Source organism: Tupaia chinensis, unplaced genomic scaffold (genome assembly GCF_000334495.1).
Source record: "Tupaia chinensis unplaced genomic scaffold, TupChi_1.0 Scaffold000132_1, whole genome shotgun sequence".
Lineage (NCBI taxonomy): Eukaryota > Metazoa > Chordata > Mammalia > Scandentia > Tupaiidae > Tupaia > Tupaia belangeri.
Window position 1 is genome coordinate 3,854,551 of NW_006159601.1, and position 22,763 is coordinate 3,877,313.

At 45.7% G+C, this 22,763-nt stretch overlaps 1 protein-coding gene and 1 long non-coding RNA gene across 3 annotated transcripts in view; one reads left to right on the forward strand and one right to left on the reverse strand.

Moving 5' to 3' along the window:
• The window catches only part of LOC106734517 (uncharacterized), a 390,280-nt gene that overhangs the window by 362,129 nt on the left and 5,388 nt on the right, over positions 1 to 22,763 (reverse strand). For both annotated transcript variants that reach the window (XR_003548790.1, XR_003548791.1), the window contains exon 2: positions 22,357 to 22,451. This is a non-coding gene — a long non-coding RNA (uncharacterized LOC106734517). The remainder of the gene's footprint in view (positions 1 to 22,356; positions 22,452 to 22,763) is intronic.
• LOC102483033 (cytochrome c oxidase assembly factor 3 homolog, mitochondrial) lies at positions 19,819 to 20,127 on the forward strand. The gene has a single exon (XM_006144810.1). It carries the CDS (start codon positions 19,819 to 19,821, stop codon positions 20,125 to 20,127), a length of 309 nt encoding a protein of 102 aa, XP_006144872.1.

A 22,763-nucleotide genomic window follows, 5' to 3' on the forward strand; every position in this document is an offset into this window, starting at 1 on the left:
CAGCAAATCCTGCAGAGAAACGATGTTTAAAATGATGCTAAGAAGGCCGGCAGGTGGCGTTGGTGGCCGGGATGCTGGATTTCCACATGACCGACCATGGTTTGAGTCTCGGACCTGGCAACTTGCTTTCTCACTTCCCATTCCTGTTTGTCTCTCTGATCAAATGAAAGCATAAATAATGAATAAAATTCAATGAATAATTCTTTAAAAAAATAATGATGCCGAGGCCTCACGTGATGGGTAGCCTCCACTCTGAATCCATTTCCTGCCCACCTTTCCACCTCTCTCATGTATATCCGCTTGCTGGGCCAGATTAAGTCCCATCTGAGAGAATGAACGTGCTCGTGGCCGGCACCTGTTCTAGTCTGTTCTATTGCTAATAACAGAAAATAATTGAGTCTGGGTAATTTAAAAGAAGAGCATTTCATTCAGCTCATGGTTTGGAGGGCTCAGGTCTGGGGGTTACCATCTGGTGAGGCTGCATCATGACACATAAAGGGCAGGAGAGCATGACCCGTGTCCATGTGCGTCACTGTTCTGGTTTCACTCCCTCCCTCTCTTTATAAACCCACCAGGAGGCCACCACAGAGGCCCTGCCCTCATCACCTCATCATTCCCAAAGGCCTCACATTCTAGCACCGCAATCGGATTAAGATTCCCCTTGGCAACCAAATCTTAACGCGTGAACTCCGGAGGAGACACAAATCATACCAACACCCTCACTTTACTACGGTCCCTGCTCATAAGTCACCCCTTGAGAAAAGCCTTCCTGCCTGCCCCCAAGGACTCTATCTCCTTCCACTACATATTGCTCTTCTCTTCTCAATATCATATTCAAATCTGGCTTGCATGGTTTTTTTGTCCATCTTCATCACTAGAGTACAGCCTCTGTGAAAATGGGGACTTCGTTTTGCTCATAACTGTGACTTCTGAGACTAAAGCAGTGCCTGATCAACAAAGTAACGGCACACAGCATGAGAGTGCTCAATGCACGTGAAGTATTAGGGAGAGAGCTTCCCGAGGTCAGCGTGTAAGCCTCACCACGCCTGTACACAGCGGGTGTTAGGGTTGCTGCAGTCAGTGGGGCTCAGGTGGAAAGCAAGGTCTCTGGAGGGCAGGATGTAAGAAACCAGGCCCTTCTCTAGGGCACCTGGTGTGACGGGTTCCAATGGAAACTGGGAGAGACACCAACAGCACGCCCCTAGGAATTCTGGGCCCTGCCTGAGGTCTGCTGGGGGGGAGGGGCTCCTTCAGAAGACAGGCCCAGCTGAGCCCCTTTGCTGGTGTCCCCCTTTGGACCCACATAAGAAGAATGAAGGTTGGGGACCAGCAGATGGTGTAATGGTTACGTTGCTGGTCTCTCATGTAGTTAACTGTGGTTCGAGTCTAAGTCCTAGTGGCTTAAAATTCACGCCAGGCACATATGTGCGTGCCCAAAAATCATGAGAGAAGAATAGAGGAGAAAGGGTTGTAATGTGGACCATCCCATCTCTCTGTCTCTCTGGCAAGTGCATGTGTCCTATAGCAAAAATCTCTCTTAAAAAAGAAGAAGGTTGGGACTGGAAGGTGGCATGGCAGTTAAGGCACTGGACTCCCACATGGCCAACCACTGTTTAAGTCTCAGACCTCTGGTGGCTTGCTTTCTTACTTTCTTTCTCTCTGTGTCTCTCTTGGGTCAAGTTAGTTAATAAATAAATAAATAAATAAATAAATGTAATAAATAAACTAATTCTTTCATTTAAAAAAAAAGAAGAAGAAGAATGAAACTAGACTTCTCTTGGGATGTCCGACCCAGTCCTGGCTCCCCCCTTGACCTTCTTTTAATTTCTTATTTTATTTAGATAGATAGATTGATTGATTGAATTAAATTTGACAGAGACTGGAAGAGAGAGAAAGTGAGAAAACAAGCCACCAGGTCCAGGACTCGAACCACAGTTGGTCATATGGGTCCAGCACCCTTAACCACCATACCACCTGCTGCCCCCCACCCAACCTTCTAACCATCAATTGATATAATTCTGATAAACAGCTTCCAAGGATACATCCTAGGACAGATATAGCTAAAGCTGTCTCCTGTGTCTGAAGGCCTAGTTCTCAGTCGGCCCTCCCTTGCCCAGCAAGGAGATCCACTGGATAAAGAAAGGTCCAGCAACCCCGTCTAACCACAGCAGCCACCACTCACTGAATGTCATCACCCCCAGGCCTGTGCCAACACTCCGCGAACGCTCTCTCCTGTCATTCTCACACCCCCTTAGAGTGGTTCTGAGGCCCCTGTTTTACATAGGGAAATGAAGGATCAGAGGTCAGGTCCCTTCCACACTCCTTAGGCAAAAAGCAGCAGAGCCTAGATTTGAACCCAGTCCATGTTATTCCCAAGGCCATGCGTCATCCTCTCTGTCAGTGTCTCAGCCCTCCTACGCGAGTTCTGCCCTAGCCAGGGTCTGCCTCGTTGGTCACCTTGGTTCCACCTCTCCCTCAGAGGTGCCAGAATACCTGAGATGTGGCCTACCAGGTACACAGCAGGCCCTACGCAGCCAGGGAGCAGCATCTGGAGAAGACTCTCTCGACCACAGCTGGCCTGGCACTTCTCCCAGCTGGGTGCTGCCCGATCCCCTCGCCTCCACAGCCAGAGCTGGGCCCAAGCCTCTCTCTGACTCAGGAGAGCCACCCTCAGAGGACAGAGTGCAGAGGACCTGCTAGCACCCTCCCAGGAGACAACACCCTCCACTGCCAAGCGTCTCCTTGAGAGCCCTCTTAGCTGATCAAGTTCTTTGTTGTCTGTCCTTGGCCTGCCCTTGGCAGGAATCTCCTACCCTGATGACTCCTCTTAGTGAGTTCCCATCCTCTGGGTCCCTCTTTCTGCTCCTTGGCTATGAATTCAGTTGTGTTTGCTCTTCGGAATCCTCTCCAGGCTCTCCCCACCATTGTAATAATCCTTTTGCAATAGTCTTGAATAAAGTCTTCCTTACCATTTTAACAAGTGTCAGAGTTAGTTTTCTCCTTAACAACCCCCAGGCTTGCTTCAAGTAGGCCTGCCTGCTGCCCACCTGAAAGTTCTTGCTTCCCATCCTCCCATCTCCCCTCACAGGCCCCTGCAGCTCCCTCTCACCACAAGCAAACACACGACAATGACTGCATTGGCTTCCCCACCAGCGCCCTGTGGCTCTCTGCCTCTCCCAGGCTGGCTGCCAGCCCCGTACCTGCCCCACGGCTGCCAGCCCCCAGCTCCAGCAGCCCATTCACGCAGAGAGCTCGGCTATGAAAATACAGGAACGCGTTTCCCATCTGGAAACGCCTCAGAGCTAAATATTATGTCGGATGTGATGGCATGCGTCTACCAGCAAAAAAGAGGGCCTAAGAAAACCCTCAGACACGAGGAGACTTGCTAGTGAGAGGCCAGCGCGTCAGCAAGAGCTAAATTTAGCAACTGAATCCTCTAACTTCATTCTCTCAGGAAGGAGAGCGGTAGGAGAAAAATGTACGAACATACTTAAATGAAAGACCCTTTGAGAGCGGGAGAGAACCTGGAGCTAGCTGACCGGTCCCTTCTTTGCAGGGTGGAAAGGGGGCTGTCTTGGGAACCTGGCCTGAGGTCAGCGGAAGGGCTCTACTCAAGGAACCAAATCCCCTGGCAGAAAGTCCTTCTGGACCCAGTGACTGCCAGGTACAAAGGAAGCTGCATATTGGGAAATTCAAATGGTAATGGGGGGGCAAGGGAAGCAGGTGGATTCTGAAAAACTGGAAGTTCTGGAAAAACCTGTAACACAGCTTTTAAACAGATTTTGCTTTCTAGTAGAGTGGTTGTTGTAACCACAGCCTCCTCTAGGCACCAAATGCCTCCAGGGAGATCTGAAAGCCTGGGAGTAGACAGAGAAGTCCCAGACAATGACAAGTGGTGCATCTGAGCACGAGGTGGGGCCCAGGCTCTCTCCACAGCTCTCCACAGCTCTGTGAGGGCGACTGAGTGACCCTGTCTAAACAGACAGCTCGTCCATAGAATGAGGGATGACCCAGCTACGCTCGAAGGCACTTCTAAATATTTAGCTATTATACAATTCCAGGTATATGGGGTCAGAAGGGAGCACGGTGGTTCAAGCACAGGACCCCTACATGGCTGTCCATGGTTCAAGTCCCAGACTGAGAGACTTTCTCTCTTCTCTCTCTGATGAGTGAATATGCCCTACAGCAAATTAAAATAATAAATAATTCTTTTCAAAAAATTCTGGATTTATGTGTAAGTAATAGGGTGGGGGACCGGCAGGTGGCATGGTGGTTAAGATGCTGGACTCCCACATGGGCTGACCAAATTCAAGTCCCAGACCTGGTGGCTTGCTTTCTCACATTTTCTGTCTCCTCTGATCAAATAATAATAAATTAAAATTAAATAATTTTTTTTAAAAAAGAAGTAGGGTGGGCAACTTAAAAAAAAAATCTTCCTGGGGCCAGCAGGTGGCTTGGTGGTTAAGGGTGCTGGACTCCCACATGGCCAACTGTGGCTCAAGTCCCGGACCTGGCAGCTTGCACACACACACGCTCGCTCACTCACTTTCTCTCTCTCTCTCTCTCCCCCCTCCCCTCTCTCTCTCTCTGTCTCTCTCTGGTCAAAATGGAATAAAGTTAAATAATTTTTTTTTTAATGTCTTCCTTGGGGACTACCAGGTGGCGTGATGGTTAAAGTGCTACATACTCAGACATGACCCCATGATTCAAGTCCTGGACCTAGTGGCTTGCTTTCTCACTTTCTCTCCCTCTCTCTCTCTCTCTGTTTATCTCTGGTCAAATTAAAATAAATGAATGAGGGACCAGCAGTTAGCGTAATGGCTATGTCGCTGAACTCCCATGTAACCGACCGCAGTTGAAGGCCCAGACCCGGTGACTTAAACTCATGCCAGGCATGTGCGCGTGTATGCCCAAGACCCAGAGAGGAGAATGGAGGAAAAGGGATTGTGGCGTGGCCATCACCCCTGGGGGGTGATTTCTCACTTTCTGTCTGTCTTTCTGAGGAGCACAACACGCCCTATAGCAAAAACCTCTCAAAAAAAAAAAAAGATTCCAAGAATCCTGATGTACCCTCAAGTACCAATGGCAGGAAGACAAATTAGCATTGTGCTTGGGGCCAGCAGGTGGCTTGGTGGTTAAAGCACTGGACTCCCACATGACCAATCATGGTTCAAGTCTTGGACCTGGTAGCTTGTTTTCTTTCTCTGGTGAACATGCATTCTCTGTAGCATATTTTAAAATAAAATAATTCTTCTTTTTTTTAAATTATCACTGTGCTTTAGGGCCAGTTTGGTCATGTGAATACGAAACCTCCTAACACGACATCACATTTGACCCAGCAATTCCTCTTCTAAAGCTCTATCCTGCAAAACTATTCAAGAGCGTGCACAAAATCTATCTGTAAGGATTTTACCACAGTATTATTTCAGAATTCCTAAAAAATAAGGAACAGGCTCCTATCCCAAAATAGGGACACATTATATAGGGGGAAACAGTTGCCACTGTTATATAACAGTTAAAAATCAGGCTGGAAAACACATATGATACATACTAGATATTAAATGAAAAACACAGACTCTGAACTATACACAAATTTTATTTATAAGCCATCTCTCATATATACAAAAACACAATATGCATAATGAAGTAAACACTGGAGGGAGAGTCAGTAACCCCTCCTCTTATCCACAGGGGATACCCTCTAAGTCCCCTAGTGGGTGCTTAAAACCATAAGCGGTAGTGAACCCTATACAGGCTGTTTTTTCAATCTGATAACCAAGATGGCTACGAAGTGACTGGTGGGCGGCACACAGTGGATACAACCTGGAAATGTTGGACAAAGGGAGGATTCATGGGCCAGCCGGGGGTGCGGTGGTTAAGGGGGCTGGATCCCACATGGCTGACTATACAGTTCCAGTTCTGGACCCGATGGCTGGAAAAACACGCCATACACATGTGCATGTGTGCCCAAAATCCCAAGAGGAAACATGGAGGAGGGATTGTAGCCTGGCCATCCCCTTAAGGGTGTTTTCTCGTTTCCCCCACATGCCCTCCATCTTTTCCAAAAGTGCACATAGCCTTTAGCCAAAGAAAAAAGGGGGAGGGGGGCAGGGGAGCAGGGGAAAGTTCATGTCCCATGTGGGCCAGAGATAGGATAGCAGCATGAGATTTCATTACATTACTCAGAATGAATTGTTTATTTCTGGAATTTTCCATTTAATATTCTCAGACTGTGGGTAACTGAAACCTTGGAAAACAAAACTGCCGATAAATGGAGATTACCACACACAAAAATATTACCAGTTTTATCTCTGGAAACTGGATGGTTATGGGTGGTTTTATTTCCTTACATGTCTTTTTTAAAGATTTATTTAATTTCATTTATTATTATTTTTTAACTTGACCAGAGAGAGACAGAGAGAGAGAGAGAGAAAGTGAGAAAGCAAGCTACCAGGCCTGGGGCTTGAACCACATTTAGCCATGTGGAAGTCCAGCACCTTAACCACCATGCCACCTGCCAGACCCTCCCTGTAGGTAATTTTTTAAAGAATTATTTAGGGACCAGCAGTTAGCATAATGGCTATGTCGCTGGATTCCCATGTAGTCAACCATGGTTCAAGTCCTCAACCCAGTGGCTTAACCTCACACCAGGCGCATGTGCGTGCATGCCCAAGATCCTGAGAGGAGAATGGAGGAGAAGGGACTGCGGCGTGGCCATCCCCCCGGGGGATGATTTCTCCCTTTCGGTCTCCCTGTCTCTGTCTTTCTGGTGGGCACATGCGCCCTATACCAAAAACCTCTCCAAAAAAAGAAAAGAATCATTTTATTTATTTATTTATTTTAATTTGACTACAGAGGGACAGAGTGAGAAAGAGAAAGGAAAAGTGAGAAAGCAAGCCAGGACTCGAACCATGGTCAACCACATGGGAGTCTAGCACCCTTAATCATGCCACCTGCTGGCCCCCTTTATATGTTTTGTTTGTTTGTTTGTTTGTTTTTAAGTATTTTCAAATAGTATGTGACTCTTTTGCATTTGGAAAAAATACAGTACGTTTTTTTTTTCAAGTTTATTTCTCCCATGATGACAGAGGAATAAAGATAGAAAGGTATTCCCTACAGAGTCTTCATGTCATGACCCCTCCCTAGCTTCAGCTGACCTGAATTATGGACGTGGACACATCCATCCATACATACATACATGCATGCATGCATGCATACACACACACACACACACACACACACACATATCCCTGGCATGTAGAAGGAAGCCCTGAGATGCAAACTGGGTACTTTCTCTTGTGGGTCCAGTTGCATTATCTCCATGCTACCACCACCCTCTGGCCCCTTCTTAAAAGACACAACGGGGGGCCAGTCAGTGGCACAGTGGTTATGGTGCTGGACTCCCATGTGGCCAACTAAGGTTCAAACCCTGGACCCAGCACCTTGAAACTCACATTGGGCATGTGTGTGTGCATGGCCAAAAATCCTGAGAGGAGAATGGAGGAGAAGGGATTGCAGCGTGGCCATTCCCCCTGGGGGGTGATTTCTTGCTTTCTGTCTCTCTCTTACTCTGTGTGTGTGTGTGATGTGCGTGCGTATGTGTATGGTTTTTTTTTTTAGAGGTTTTCGCTATAGGGCGCGTGCGCTCGCCAGATAGCCAGATAGAGACAGAGAGACAGAAAGCAAGAAATCACCGCCCAGGGGGGATGGTCACGCAGCAATCCCTTCTCCTCCATTCTCCTCTCGGGATCTTGGGCACGCACGCATACACGGCATGAGTTTTAAGCCACCGGGTCCGGGACGCGAACTGCAGTCGACTACATGGGAGTCCAGTGACATAGCCATTACACTAACTGCTGGTTCCCAAGTGCACATGTGTATGTTTGTCTCTGGAAAACGCACATGCCCTATATCAAAAATCTCTTAAAAAAAAAAAAAGACACAAGGAAAACGGGTATTTTCGGTCTTTCCAGTAAGCAATGAGCACTGAACTACTCCAGCCAGAAAGCTCCCCCAGGCCCGAGATCGCCCTGTCTGCCTGGCCTTTCACATCCTCATCTGTGACTGCTAAGAACTTTCCATCCATGCACCATACAAGTTAGGCTTCCACTTGCCCGCTTTTTATCTAAGACCAGTTGTCCTTGATTCATGAAAAGAACGTCAAAGGACAGCCCAAGTCCCATGAGAGTCCTGAGGGGTTTCTAGCCCTTGTCTAGTTCTACCGTCAGGCAAATGAAAGACAAATACGCTGAGAGCTGGAGAATGCTGATGGTTTCCCCGATGATCTCAGGTTCGTCAGCTCCAGGCCTCTCTCACAAACCCTGAGATGGGCTGATGGCTGTAGTACACCCGTTTTATGAAAGCAGAACTCAGGAAGTTGAGAGAGTGACCAAGTCACACACAGATTCTGGGGCAGAACTCCCACTGTAATCCCACTGCCTGCTGCCTTCAGGCCTCCTCAGCATTGCCAGGGCAGGGGGAATAGGCAATCTCCGGGAGAGGACTGGAGCCTGGGCATCCCTAACTCCATTCAGGCAAGGCCATGCCTGTAGACTTACCCTTCAATCTCCAATTCAGGAGCTAGCAGGTGTTGTGGTGGTTAAGGCGCGGGACTCCCACATGGCCGATCACTGTGTCCCAGACCTGGAGGCTTGCACGCGCGCGCACTCTCTCTCTCTCTCTGATCAAATTGAATAATAAAGAAATTAAATAATTATTTTTTAAAAAATCCCCCACTCATCCCCATCTCAACCTACTGCCCTGTTCCCATTCTCATACTGAAATTGGTCCCGGTAATTTAGAAGCTCCTCCCACAACTCATTAAGTCAGTTAACTGTCTAATCTGCCATCATCTCATAAGTCAGGAAGTTCTCGTTTTTGAAATTGTGTATGGGTCAGAACTTGCTCAGGTGTGAGTGACAGAAACCAAAGCCAACCGACTGAAGTGGGGGGAACGGAAAGCATGAGCTGTGTCAGAGGAAGCCCACGGTGCACAGCTGTCGTCAGGCACGCTGTGTCCTTGGAGCCCAAATATCACAGCTGTTTCAGAGGTCTCTCTGTCTCCATTTGGTGAGAAAGAGAATTCGTCAACATCCTCATAGTCACATCTTACAAATCCCTAAATTAAAAAAAAAAAAAAAAAAAAATCACCTTCCCGAAGAGCTCTAGTAAAAAAATACTAGGAAGGCGGGCCGGCAGGTGGCATAATGGTTAAGGGCACTGGACTCCCACATGGTCGACCATGGTTCAAGTCCCAAGCCTGGTATCTTGCTTTCTCACTTTCTCTATCTCTCTCTTGTCAAATTAAAATAAATAAAATTAAATATTTTTTTTTAAAAAAAAGAAAAAAACTAGGAAGGACTCTGATTACCTGCCTTTCCTTGGGGCAAAGTTAGTCAGTCCCCCCCCACCTGACCCTCCTGCTGACCTTGCTTGAAGAGAGTAGGAGAAGTTGGAAAGGAAAACAAAAACAGATTTCCATAAACAAATCTCCTCCACTTTTAAGAACATATCAGTGTTTGTTCTTTAAGATTTTTGCAGACATGTACACTCACTGGAGACAGAGAACAGAGTGAGAAATCACCCCTCAGGGGTGGTGGCCCTGCCACAATGCCTTCTCCTCAGGATTTGGGGCATACGTGTACACAGGCCTGGTGCGATTTTCAAGCTGCCATGTCCAAACTAAAATAAATTATTAAATACTATGACAAAAATCTAGGTGAGAACAGGCTTTTTAAGCTGTTTATTGTGGTATGATTTACAGTATAATTCACCCTAAAGAGTTCTGTGAACTTTAGTAGGGCCTCAAAATTAGCGCCATGATACATGCAGTCTCTATACCCACCACCTACCCACTCCGGGCTACTTCACAGCAGAGCATTAATGAAAGCACAAAGCCCTGGTGAGTGTGAGGATCTGCACAACTGCTCAGGCTGCACCCCCATGAAGCCGGCCCTGCTCTCCACTCCGCTCTCTTGTCAGCGTTCAAATTCAGCCTTCCTAAACTTATCACTCCCTTTCTTCCAGACAATCCAAAGCAGAAACAATCAAAAGAGAAGCCCCCCAGCTTCCCAGTTCCACAGGCTCCCCACAATTGCCCCATCCTGGCCTCTTCCCCACCTGCTTCAGTGGGAAAGTGGGAATCCCCTCTCCATCTGAGCCCTGGATCCCACCCCCTTCCCCTTCGCGGGTCTTTGCACTATTCATTACCCCCTCTTCTCTGCATCATCAACTTCTGATCTACGAGTCTACTGGGACAGGCTCCGGTCTTCCACATGTTTTAATTAATATGTTGTTGCCAAAAGGCACGTGAGCTCGCCAAAGAGAGATCGAGAGAAAGTGAGAAAGCACCTCCCACGGGGAATGGCCCTGTTGTAATCCCTTCTCCCTGTCACCCACCTTTTCTGATTTTGGGCACACGCATATCCAGAGTGTTTCTCAAGCTGCTGGGTCCCAGACTTAGACCACACAGTTGGCCACGTGGGATCCAGCCACCTTAACCACCACGCCATAGGCTAGCTTCTTCCCATACTTTTTTTTTTTTTAGTTTTTTTATTATCATCATCATAATCTTCTTTATATTACATTGGATTACATATAACTTTACAGTGTATTACATTGTTTTTTCAAAAGGGAATGCCATGCATGTCAGTCAGTACAGAGACATTAATCTCCCCACTTCAACATTCAATATCTTTTCCATGTTTTCCCCAATCATTATTTTTATTATTCTAATTATTTTTATAAAACAGTCAATTGTTATTTCTCGTTTTGCTTGTAAAAATACTTTGCCCATCATGAAATACTTCTCAGACCAATCCAGTTGAGAATACTATACATGTCATCATCAACAGTTAATAACCCCTATCTGTTTCTCACTAACGTCCTGTCTCTCTATTGTTCACTTGCTATCTTTCTCTATCCTCTTCTCTTCACTTACCCCATTCCACACTGTCCTATTCTCATTAAGTACCTTCACTGTGTTTATGTCCTCCGAATTTTTGCTCTCTATTATAGAGTGCGGATAGTCGGTATATATTGAGTGGATACATACAATATCTTTCTTTCATAGCCTGGCTTACTTCACTCAGCAATAGATCCTCCGTATCTGACCATTTTCTATCAAATTCCAGGGTCTTGTTATTTTTTATGGCTGAGTAGTATTCCATAGAGTATATATACCACACTTTTCCAATCCATTCATCAGTTTGTGGACATTTAGGTTGGTTCCATGTCTTGGCAATTGTGAATAATGCTGCAATAAACATGGATGTGCAAGCACTTTTCTGACTGAGCGTTCTCCTGTCTTTTGGGTAAATACCCAGAAGTGGGATTGCTGGATCAAATGGTAGTTCTATTTGTAGATCTTTGAGGAACCTCCATATTGTTCTCCACAGTGGTTGAACTAGTTTACATTCCCACCAACAGTGTAGGAGGGTTCCCTTTTCACCACATCCCCGCCAACACTTATCACTACTTCCCATACTTTTTAAGAAAACCTTCCCCTGGATCTTTATGTACCCAGATAGCATTACTCTTCCCCTCACATTTTAGAACATCAGGTGAGTTAGCCTCACTGTCTCTACTGTCCCACCTCCTGTGTCCCACTCACCGCTTCTCTGGCCGTCAACGCTAGCGCTCCAGGACACTCATGCTCTAACATAAATTACTTTCCTCATATTCATTTTCTCTCTTTAAAATGTTCTCTCATGGGACCAGCAGTTGGCATAATGGTTATGTCGCTGGATTCCCATGTAGTCTATTGCAGTTCAAGTCCTGGACCCAGTGGCTTAAACTCATGCTGGGCGCATGTGCGTGCGTGCCCAAGATCCCAAGAAGAGAATGAAGGTGAAGGGACTGAGGCATGGCCATCCCCCCTGTGGGGTGATTTCTTGCTTTCTGTCTCTCTGTTTCTCTCTGTCTTTCTGGAGAGCCCACATGCCCTATAGCAAAAACCTCTCAAAAAAAGTTCTCTCCCTCCCTCTCTCCCTCTCTCACTTTTCCCTTGATTTTGTCCAGAAGACAAGAGCAAGAAAGGGAGAAAGCACACACGCCGCCCCTCCTCCCCAATACAAAATGGTCATGCCACAATCCCTCCTCCATCTCCCTCCTTTGGGGACTTTGGACACACACACACACACACCTGGTGCTTCTCAAGCCACCGGGTCTGAGACTTGAACTGCATGGTCAGTCATGTGGGATTCATCTACTTTCATCAGCAGGCCCTAGAGCCAGCTCTAGGACTCTCGCTGGCTTTTGTGACACCAAATTCTCCTGTGTCTGCTATTCGAGGCAGCTCTTTCTCAGTTTCCTCTGTGAGCCACCTTGCTCATGAAGTTAGGGTCCGGTAGCTCTGTCCTGGACTCTGTCACATGCTGCACTTAATCCACAGTGGAGCCAGGACGTTCTGCATGTCAAAGCAGCCCCATCTCTCTCTAGTCCAGATGTCAGAGCTCCAGACGAGTATCCAAGGGACAGATCCTCTATATGTCATTCAACTTCATGTGCCCACAAATGCAGACTCAAAAAAAAGGGACACTTCCTCTTCTATGCCTTGCCTGTACTACCTCTCCTCTGTTTTCTGAATGGCACCTGTTTCCACATAAATTCAGGGGTCATCCTTGATTTCTGCCTTCCCCATACCACCCAATTCTAATTCTGTCTTCTTCTAAATTTCCCTTGATTACATTCTGTTTCACCTACTTCAGGTCACTACCATCTCTTTCCTACCGGAGTCTTCTTATGACCTCCTGGGCCATGTCTGTTTTCAGTCTTGTCCCTTTCTGTCTTCGCCCAGAGGCCCCTAACATTCCCCTTCACCTGTATGTTCAACTCTCACTGTGTATCTTTATCCTCAGCAGACCTCACTGCCTCTTGCCTCTCTCCAGGCTTTGACACATGCTGTTTTCTCTGCCTGGAATTTTCTTTCCCCTCTTCACTTCTTCACTCCCAACACGGTGGACTCTGGTTCATCGGTCACGGGAAGCAGTATGTAGACTGGTTAAAAGAGGTCCTAGGGACCAGCAGTTAGCGTAATGGCTATGTCACTGGATTCCCATGTAGTCGACCGTGGTTCGCGTTCTGGACCCGGTGGCTTAAAACTCACACCAGGCGCATGTGCGTGCGTGCCCAAGATCCCAAGAGAATAGAGGAGAAGGGATTGTGGCATGGCCATCCCCCCTGGGGGGTGATTTCTCGCTTTCTGTCTCTGTCTCTTTCTGTCTGTCTGGCGAGCGCATGTACCCTATAGCAAAAGCCTCTCAAAAAAAAAAAAAAAAAAAGGTTCTACGTGGGGCCGGCAGGTGGCATGTTGCTTAATGGCCAACCACGGTTCAAGTCCCAGACCTGGTGGCTTGCTTTCTCACTTTCCCTTTCTCTCTCTCTCTCTCTCATTTTTTTTTATCAATAGACCATAGGTTCATTTATTTTTAACACTCATCATGCCATGAATTCATAGGGAATAGGTTCCAGTAGCTCAGGCTCCTTTCCATTCGTTCTCACAAAGTGTGCTTCTCTGGGTGGAGCAGGCTGGAGCTTCAGCTGAACCCAGGGACCTTTCTCTTTGGCTTCCTTCTTTTTCTGGTATTTTCCTTCACACCTTTCAGGAAGCTAGCTCTGCTCTCAGAATGCTTAATATGCTCAAGAAGAAGCTGGGCCTTCAGGAGAAGGTTCCACATGGCTCCAGTGAACTAGATTTTTAAGGGAATAAGATTTTCTACTAATAATTCAGCCTCCAACAAACGAGCTAGCAGTAGGGAGCCCCCCCTGCACCCCAAGCCTTCTATCTCTGTCTCTCGGTTCCTGTCTCTCCCTGCTTCTGTCTTTCCTTTTTTTTTTTTGTAATTTTTCCTTTTTACCCCTTTTTTTTAAAGGCACAGTTTTTCTCTGGCTCTTAGCTCCACCTTTTTTCTTGTTAATTTTCACTCTGCTCCTCCCACCCAGGCAGAAGAAGCCGGGCCTTCAGGAGAAGGTTCCACATGGCTCCGCGTGGTTTTCTATTTTGTGATTAAAAAAAAAAAAACGAACAGTAATTACATATTTTTTAATTTTTTTTGTCTTTTTTTTCTCTTTTTGTTGTTGTTTTTCTCTCTCTGTTTCATTTTCCTTTTTCTTGTCTCTCCACCCTCCAATATCCTTTCATTGTGTTTTTAGACGAATCTCAGAGCACTGTAGCTAAACATCCAAATACTAATAGGGTTAAAATATTCCCCACTATCTACTGAATCTGCTGCACCAGCGATCACAATAGAATGGCAAAGAGATCCTAGATCACCTCAGTCTGCTTGCTCATGAACATTAAGGCTGAACTTCAAGAATTTGAAAGAAACACAACAAGAAATCACCGCCGGATCACGAGAAATATGGGAAAACGAGAAAATACCTCTCCTCCAAGGGAAAAAGAGTAACTCTTCTTCATCCACAAGCAGTTCAGTGAAAATCATGGAAATGTCTGATAAGGAATTCAGATCATTAATAATGTCTAAGCTAACAGAGATGGAAGAGAAGAGAGATAATGAACTACTAAAGAGAAAGGAGAAAGAAGTTTACGAGTTCCAGGAGATGAGGAAATTCTTGCAAGATCTAAAAGAGGAATTACACACTTTACAAAAGACTCAAACAGAACTGCTAGAGATGAAGTCTATAATACAAGAAGTCAAAATCTCCCTTGAAAGTATTAAAAGCAGACTAGATCATTCAGAAAATAGAATCTCAGATGTAGAGGAGAAAATGGCTGGCCTAGAAAAATCCACCATGAAGACTGAGAAAATGGCACAAAAATTTGAGAATAGTGCAGATGCCCGACCACTCCATCCTGACCGGGGTCTGCATGCTGTGTCTCCTCTGAAACTCAGCTAAGTCCCCGAGATTTCCTTGTGGTGCCTCATTTTTGGAGAGCCTGTAACCAGTCTCATAAAGACGGTCTCCGTAAATCTCAGTCAGGTCGACCAGCTGAACCCACTGCAGTCTGTTAAGGTTAGCCTGGATGGTCAGGCGATTGTCCATGGTCAGCGCTGCCAGGAGGCACCTGCCATTGGCGTCACAACCCATGGGGGACCAGCTAGTGTACTTGAACCCTCTCAGTGGAGGCAAACCCTTCCCCTCAGGGTTGAACACTCTATCCAACATGAAAGTCTGACTGATTGTAGGGTCTTTAGAGGTGGCAAATTTCTCCTTGACCTCAGCAACTTCTGTTTTTGAGCCAACCTGAAAATAAGAGATATAAAAGCTATCAGATAAATGTTGATCTGCACTGACTCACATTTATAAAACAATTTTCTATCAATTCTGTTAATTTTGACATGTGAAATATCACATATCAAAAGACTAAATGAGCATTGACTCAAGGGAATAGCAAATTCTTAAAGAGTCAGAATAAATGTTATCATTATTCATAAGCCTGGTCTCATATTCTTAAAATTGATATATGCGGAACCAGCAGTTAGCGTAATGGCTACGTCGCTGGACCCATGTAGTCGACTGCGGTTCAAGTCCCAGACCTGGTGGCTAAACTCATGCTGGGCGCATGTGTGTGCATGCCCAAGATCCCGAAAGGAGAATGGAGGAGAAGGGACTGCGGTGTGGCCATGCCCTCTGGGGGATGATTTCTCGCTTTCCGTCTTTCTTCCTGGCGAGTACACGCATACTATAGCAAAAACCTCTCAAAAAAATTGGTATAAGCAACAGAGATGTCCTTGATTCTTAATACTGGGTTGTTAGAAGAGTCATGACGCATTTTTGTGTAGAAAATATATGTCTTGACTTTTTCAACAACACAATAAAAGTGCTAAAACTAAAAAAAATCCAGGGCCAGTAGGTGGTTTAGTGGTTAAGGCACTGGACGCACATGGCTAACTTGGCAGTCTGCATCTCAAACCCGGCAGCTTAAAACACACAGCAGGCGTGTGAATGGAGAAGGGGCTGCGGCGTGGCCATGTGCTCTGGGGAGGCTGACTTCTCACTTTTCCTGTCTGGCAAGCACACACGCAAAAATCTTAAACATATACATATTTGTATGTCTTTGACACAATTAGATATTTTGTTTTACAGTACCAATGTGATACAAATGTCAGCATTAGGTTTTTTATCTGAAACTTTATTCACAAATTATGCTAAGAGCCAACTTTAACTGCTTTGTCTACTGTTCTTATAGAATAATACTTGCTCCAATTGGACAACTTTATTCACCATTCCCAAACATTTGTACCTTTGTTTTCAGATTCCCTAGTGCAAACCTCCCCTCTCTCTAAATCCCATCTATTCTACCAGGTCTAGTTTCTCCTATAAGGCCGTCTGAAATCATGTTACGTTTTCATTCATCTCTCCACCCTCTACGTTTATAATATAATATGCATTGATAGTGTCCAACATGTGACGGTGAGCTTTGAAAAAAGATTTTAAATGGTCATTAAAGATGGATAAGTGGGGCCAGCAAGTGGCATAGAAGTTAAGGAGCTGGATTCCACATCGCTGGTCATGTGGTTCAAGTCCCAGACTTGGTGACTTGAAAATCACGCCAGGTGTGCATGCATGCATACCTAAAATTCCAAGAGGAGAACGGAGAAGGGCCTGTGGTGAGGCCACCCTTACCCCAGGGAGTGGATGTCGGGTAGGGGTGATATCTCACTTTCCCTCTGTCTCTCTCCAGCGAGTACACATGCCCTATGACTAAAACCTAAAAAACAAACAAGATGAATAAATGACCAAAGAAAGTAGTCCAGAGCCATTAAAATAAACAAACAAATATGGGACCAGCAGATGGTGTGAAGGCTAAGTCACTGGACTCCCACGTAGTTAGTCAACCATGCTGAATCCTGGACTTGGCAGCTTAAAACTAATGCGGAGTTGGGGCCAGCAGGTGGCATGGTGTTTAAAGATGCTGGATTGCCACATGGCTGATTGCATTTTGAGTCCCAGACCTAGTAGCTTCCTTTCTTGCTTTCCCTTTCTCTGTCTCTCTGGTCAAATTAAAAAAAAAAAAAAAAAAAAAAGGAATTAAAAAAAAAAAAAATTCTTTAAAAAAAAAAAAAAAAAAAAAGATAGGTTCTACAGTCAGGCCACCTGTATTCAAAACATAGTTCTACCGCTTCCTAGGTATATGACCTCCATAAGCTTCCATTTCCCCTTCAGAAAAATGAGAATAATCATTGTGGAGCTCTTGGGACCAGCAGGTGACATGGTGGTTAAGGCGCTAGACATTCCCACATAGTTGACCAAAGCTCAAGTCCCAGACCTGGCAACTTAAAACTCACACCTAGTATATGTGTATGTATGCCCAAAATGCTGAGTAGAATGGAGGGGAAGAATTGCAGCATGGCCATCCTAATTCTTTAAAAATAATTATTATTATTATTGTAGAGATCCCATTGGTTAACTAGTTAGCCACTTGTCCTTCTTTCTTATTTCTCAGAACTCCAATTTTGTTTGGGGGCCATGTGCTCATTCAAGGAAATGAGTCATAAATGTCATAAGTAAATTATTAAAATATCACCCTTTTCTTTCTTTTAAAAAAAATATATTTTAATTTATTTTAATTTGGCCAGAGAGGGACAGAGTAAGAAGGAGAGAGAGGGAAAGTGAAAGCAAGCAACCAGGTCCAAGACTGAAACCATGGTCGACCATATTGGAGTCCAGCACCCTTAACTACCATGCTACCAGCCAGTTCCACATTTTTTTTTTTTTTTGCCATTGATTAATTCTCGTCAATGAAATGTAAGATGAAATCTACTAAGGAAAACAAAATTGCCTTTAGAATAAGCAAGAGAGGCACCTGTAGTTATAGAATTCCACCTACCACGAAGACACACATAAAAGTCCAAGAACACATGGACACCTGTGTCACAGTGTGTCACACAGCATGGCCCTTAGCTCTGTGTCAAAGTGCACAGCTAACACCTAACACCACTCAGGCACTGGAGAAATACTTCCCACCGGATGCCGTCCTCAAAGCGAAGGGAGCTAGATCCACACCAGGGGAGGGGATTATGCCTCTGCGTTAAGTGTGAGGAGTCTGTGAGGGGCAGAGGGTAAGAGAAAAGACTAATGAGCTGGTCAAATCCTTTCTCTGACCACAAATGCAACACATTCTTGCAAAACGAAGTACAGAAACCCAGGAACATCAAATAGCCATTTTCTTGCTTCTGTTCCTATTCATAGTTCCAGAGGTACTCACTCCTCAGCGCTAAGTTAACACCAACTGCATATGGTGGCTGGATGACATTTTGCCAAATTAGGATTTTTTTAATTGCCAGAGGGCATGTGTGCTCACTAGAGACAGAGAGGGAGAGAGAAAAGCCATCCCCAGTAGGGCATGTTCACACCACACTCATCTCTCCATTTTCCACCCTGTCAGTACTTGGGGCATGATGTACACTTAATCTACAGGGTTTTTTTGTTTTTGTTTTATTTTATTTGAGAGGTTTTAGCTATAAGGCACGTGCGCTCACCAAAAAGACAGAGAAACAGAAACAAGAAATCACCCCCCAGGGGGTATGGCCAAGCCACAACCCCTTCTCCTCCATTCTTCTCTCAGGATCTTGGGCACGCGTGCACCCATGCCCAGCATGAGTTTAAGCCACTGGGTCTGGGACTCGAACCACAGTCGACTACATGGGAGTCCAATGACATAGCCATTACACAAACTGCTGGTCCCAACTTACAGGTTTTTCAAGCTGCTGGGTCCAGGATTTGAACTGGGATCAGCTATGTGGAACCCAGCTCTCTTAACCACTAAGTGTGGGCCAGCCCTACAAAATTATATATCACATGTGTATGTCATATATGCAGATACACACCTCACATATATATGAAATATAACTTGCATAATGTATAATACCAGTTCTTCATTTTAGAGGTTAAATGAACATTATATACTAGAATTCCAGGTATTAAATTGTTCATCAAAATAAAACTAAGAACTAATTTTCAAAATATTAAATTTTCAGTTTTAAGATAATTTTGATTGAAATATTAACATTAACTATAAATTGTATTTTGCCATTTTTCTTTTTTAGTCTTTAGTTTGCTGTAGGGCTCGTGCCTATGTGAGAGGGAGGGGTCAAAATTGACCACCCCCCAGGAGAATGGCCATGTCACATTCCCTTCTCTTCCATTCTCCTCTTGAGATTTTGGGTACATATGCACTAAGTGCCCAGTATACTTTCCAAACCACCAGGTCTGGGACTTGAACTGTGGAGTTAGCCATCTAGGATTCAGCCACCTGCTGGCCCAGTAAACAATTTTTTAAAAAAGGGCAAAATAGGGGCCTGCAGGTGTGTGGTGATTAAGGATACTGGACTCCCACATGGCTGCCTGCAGTTTGAGTTCCAGACCTGACAGCTTGTTTTCGCTCTCTCTCCCCCTCCCTCTCCTTCCCTCTCTTCCTCCCTCCCTGTCCTTCCTCCCTCCCTCTCTCACTGTTTCTCTCTGGTCAAATCTAAATAATTTTTCCCCAAGGTAAAATATAGTCCAGCTGGTGGCATGTTGGTTAAAGAGGCTGGATCCGATATGGCCGACTTTGGGGTTCGAATCCCACACCAGATAGCTTGTAAAACATACTGGGCGTGTATGCATACATGCCCAAAATCCCAACAGGAAAATGGAGAAAGGACTATAAGGGACTCCCCCTGGGGAGGATGACCCTTAGCCCCTGGGGAGGGGCAATTTCTCTCTTTCTCTTTCTCCAGCGAGTATATGAGCCCTACGACAGAGAGAGAGAGAAAGAGGGGGAGAGAGAGAAATTTTTAAAGATTTTTATTTAACTTCTTTTTTACTTTTATCAGAAAGAGACTGAGAGAGGCCTAGGAAGTACAGAGTGGCAACATGGTGGCACCTGGATCTGGTGACCCTTTGGATGCTAAGAATGGAAAGGCTCCATTCGCTCAGCACATTGACCCAACTCAAGAGAAACGGACTCCCGTGCAACTGCAATTCATGCGGCAGGTACAGCTCGCCCAGTGGCAGAAGGCGCTGCCACCGTGTCGGACCCGGAACATTATGACCTGGCTAGGAATCAGGGCCCTGGTGTTAGCTATTTATGGTTATACCTTCTACTCAGTGTCCCAAGAGCGTTTCCTAGATGAGGCCAAAGCTGCCCAAGCCCAAGCTCCGGCAAGGACGTCAGGACCCTGATTTGGACGGACATTGCACGGCTCCAACCTGCTGGCCCCCCTTCACATGGTAGATGATGCCCATGATCCTGTAGACATTGAAGCCTGCTCATAGCATCGCATTTCTGGCCTTCTTACAAACTTCGGAACATAATTAAATCCAAGAAGTGAGGGACTTACACGTGTGACCACTGTCAAGGGAATGTGGCCCACTCCCCACTCGCGGTGTACAGTGACGGCCCTTCTAGTACTTTGTTTCCTTGTCTGAGGGGTGTGCAACTTTGGCTTTTCCCAGACTGTTTTCTTCCCCAGATTTTTTAACTTTATGGTTTACCTCCCAGGGGCACAACTATTATGGGGAGGGGAGGCAGTGTGGCAGCTCTGCGCAGTGTTGGTGCCTAAAGTAAGAAAGATAGGTCATGCTGAGAAAAATAAACTTGAGCCATCTCAAAAGAAAAAAGAAACAAAGAAAGAAAGAGACTGAGAGAGAGGGGGGAAAGTGAGAAAGCAAGCCACCAGGTCCAGGACTCAAACTGTATTCAGCCATGTGGGAGTCTAGCGCCCTTAACCACACCACCTGCCAGCCCCAGTAACAACTTTTTAAAAATGCTATGACAAGCAAAAGAGACTGCAAAAAAAAAGTAAAAAGCTTTATCTTTTAGTAGACAAACATAAAGCTTCTTCTCCATTTTTCCTTCCTGTTGGGATTTTGGAAATACTTTTAGGTCGTCCCGAGGCCAGGACTCAAACTGCACAAAGTCATGTGGGATTCAGCTCCCTGAACCATGAGGCTATGAGGCTGGCCTAGATTTCTTGTTTCATTAATAATAAATACCATTTTTATTGAGGCCACTCGTAGATGAGGTTTCTCTTACTATCAGCCAGAAGTATTCTTAACTAATATAATACCCACCGCAGGGCTGGTGTGAGGACCAAATGAGATAAATAACAGACTAGTAAACAGTTCCATTTTGAACACTTTCAATGAGCCTGGACAACTCTACCGATGGGCTGCGGGCCAGTGCCTGAAATCTCATTGGGGTACCATACAATTCACCACCCAAACCCAGGACTTTTGAGAGTAAAAGAAGTCACACGTAAAAATTGTGGTGTCGCTCTCTCTCTCTAGCAACACATACCCTACAACAAAAATCTTTCTCTCTCTCTAAAAAAAAACAGGAGTCAGATGGGAGATCCCATCCCAGCTAGGCAAGTAGGCTACATTACTTTTTTGTGAAGTGATTTTTCTTCTTCAGTGTGTGTGTACCCATTGAAGAGAGACAAAGAAACTGAGAAAGCACCCCAGGGACAATCATGCTGTAACCCCCTCTCCTCCTCTATTCCCTCCTTTCAGGACCTTGGGCATGCACACACATGTGCCTGGTGTGTTTTTCAAACCGCATGTGCAGAACGCAAACAATGCCGTTGACCGTGTAGCATCCGGCTTACTTAACCACGGGGCCACAGGCTGGCCCCTTTATCAAGTGATTTTTAAACCGTGTCTTCTTACAGAAGCCACTTATCACCACTGCTGAGGAGGCAAGTCTGAGGGACTTTGTTCCCTGGCCAGAGCTCGAGAACCACTTGGTACCACCCCGCCCCACCTCCCCAGTTAGCATATGGCTGTCGCCTCAGTAGGCCAATCCTATAGAACAACCCTCAGAAACAGTGTGGAGTCAGCGGTGTAACCCAAAATGGCTAGATTCTGATATCTATCGCCTCAGCGAGACCCCAGAATGCAAAAATCCTCTCCCTAGAAAATTCCCAGCACAGGCTCCAGAAAACTGAAAACAAAAGACAGAAGAAAAACTCACAAGCTCTTTTCTCTCCCTCCTGCCCTTTCCTTTGCACATGAAATCAAATCCAAGTTCTCTTTGGGAGACAGCAGTGGACAGTTAGGCTGGCCCACCCTGGAGAATGGCGGCCACCTGGCTCCCTGGCAAAGCCCCCTTCCAGGTCCATGGAGGGGGCTTCTGCTGACATTCGTAACTGGCTGTGATCTGGGGCTAACACCCTACTAGCTGCACGACCACCTGCAGCCACGCCAGTCCATAGCTCCCACAGCGGCACTGCTGCACCCGGGTAGCGAGGACGTCACAGTCTGCTTTACACCGTCACTGGTAGAGTCACGTCCAATTGGACGGAACAGAAAAAGGTCAGAACCGTGCAGATGCTTGAGCTGGTCTGTGAGACATCACGAATTCAGTTTTTCCCACATTGTACCCTCATGAGTCCAAAAAATATCCCTTACCTTTAACTAGTCTGAGAGCTTCTTTTGTCATTGGATAGGGGACTTCTTTCTTTCTCCCCTCATTAATGCAGATGTTGCTGGAGCCGTGATTAAACCTGAGATGAAAATTCTGAGTTAGCTAGCTTTGGATCAAGGAGTCTGCAACCAAACGTGAATTCTTTCTGAAACTTTACAGATTTTTCTCCATGACCCCGATACCCACTTTCCTGCTCTGAAGGACTTTTCTTCTTTCTGTCTTTAAGTTAACTAAGAGAAAAAAGACATTTTAAGTTGTTGGAGGGGGAGGCAGTGCTGAACAAGTCAATAGAGCCAGGGCTCCTCAGGCCCCCATCTGTTCCAAATCTTCCCTTCACAGGATGTCATGTCTAAAACGCAAGAAAAATAGTCCTTCCTCTCCAGCATTCAGC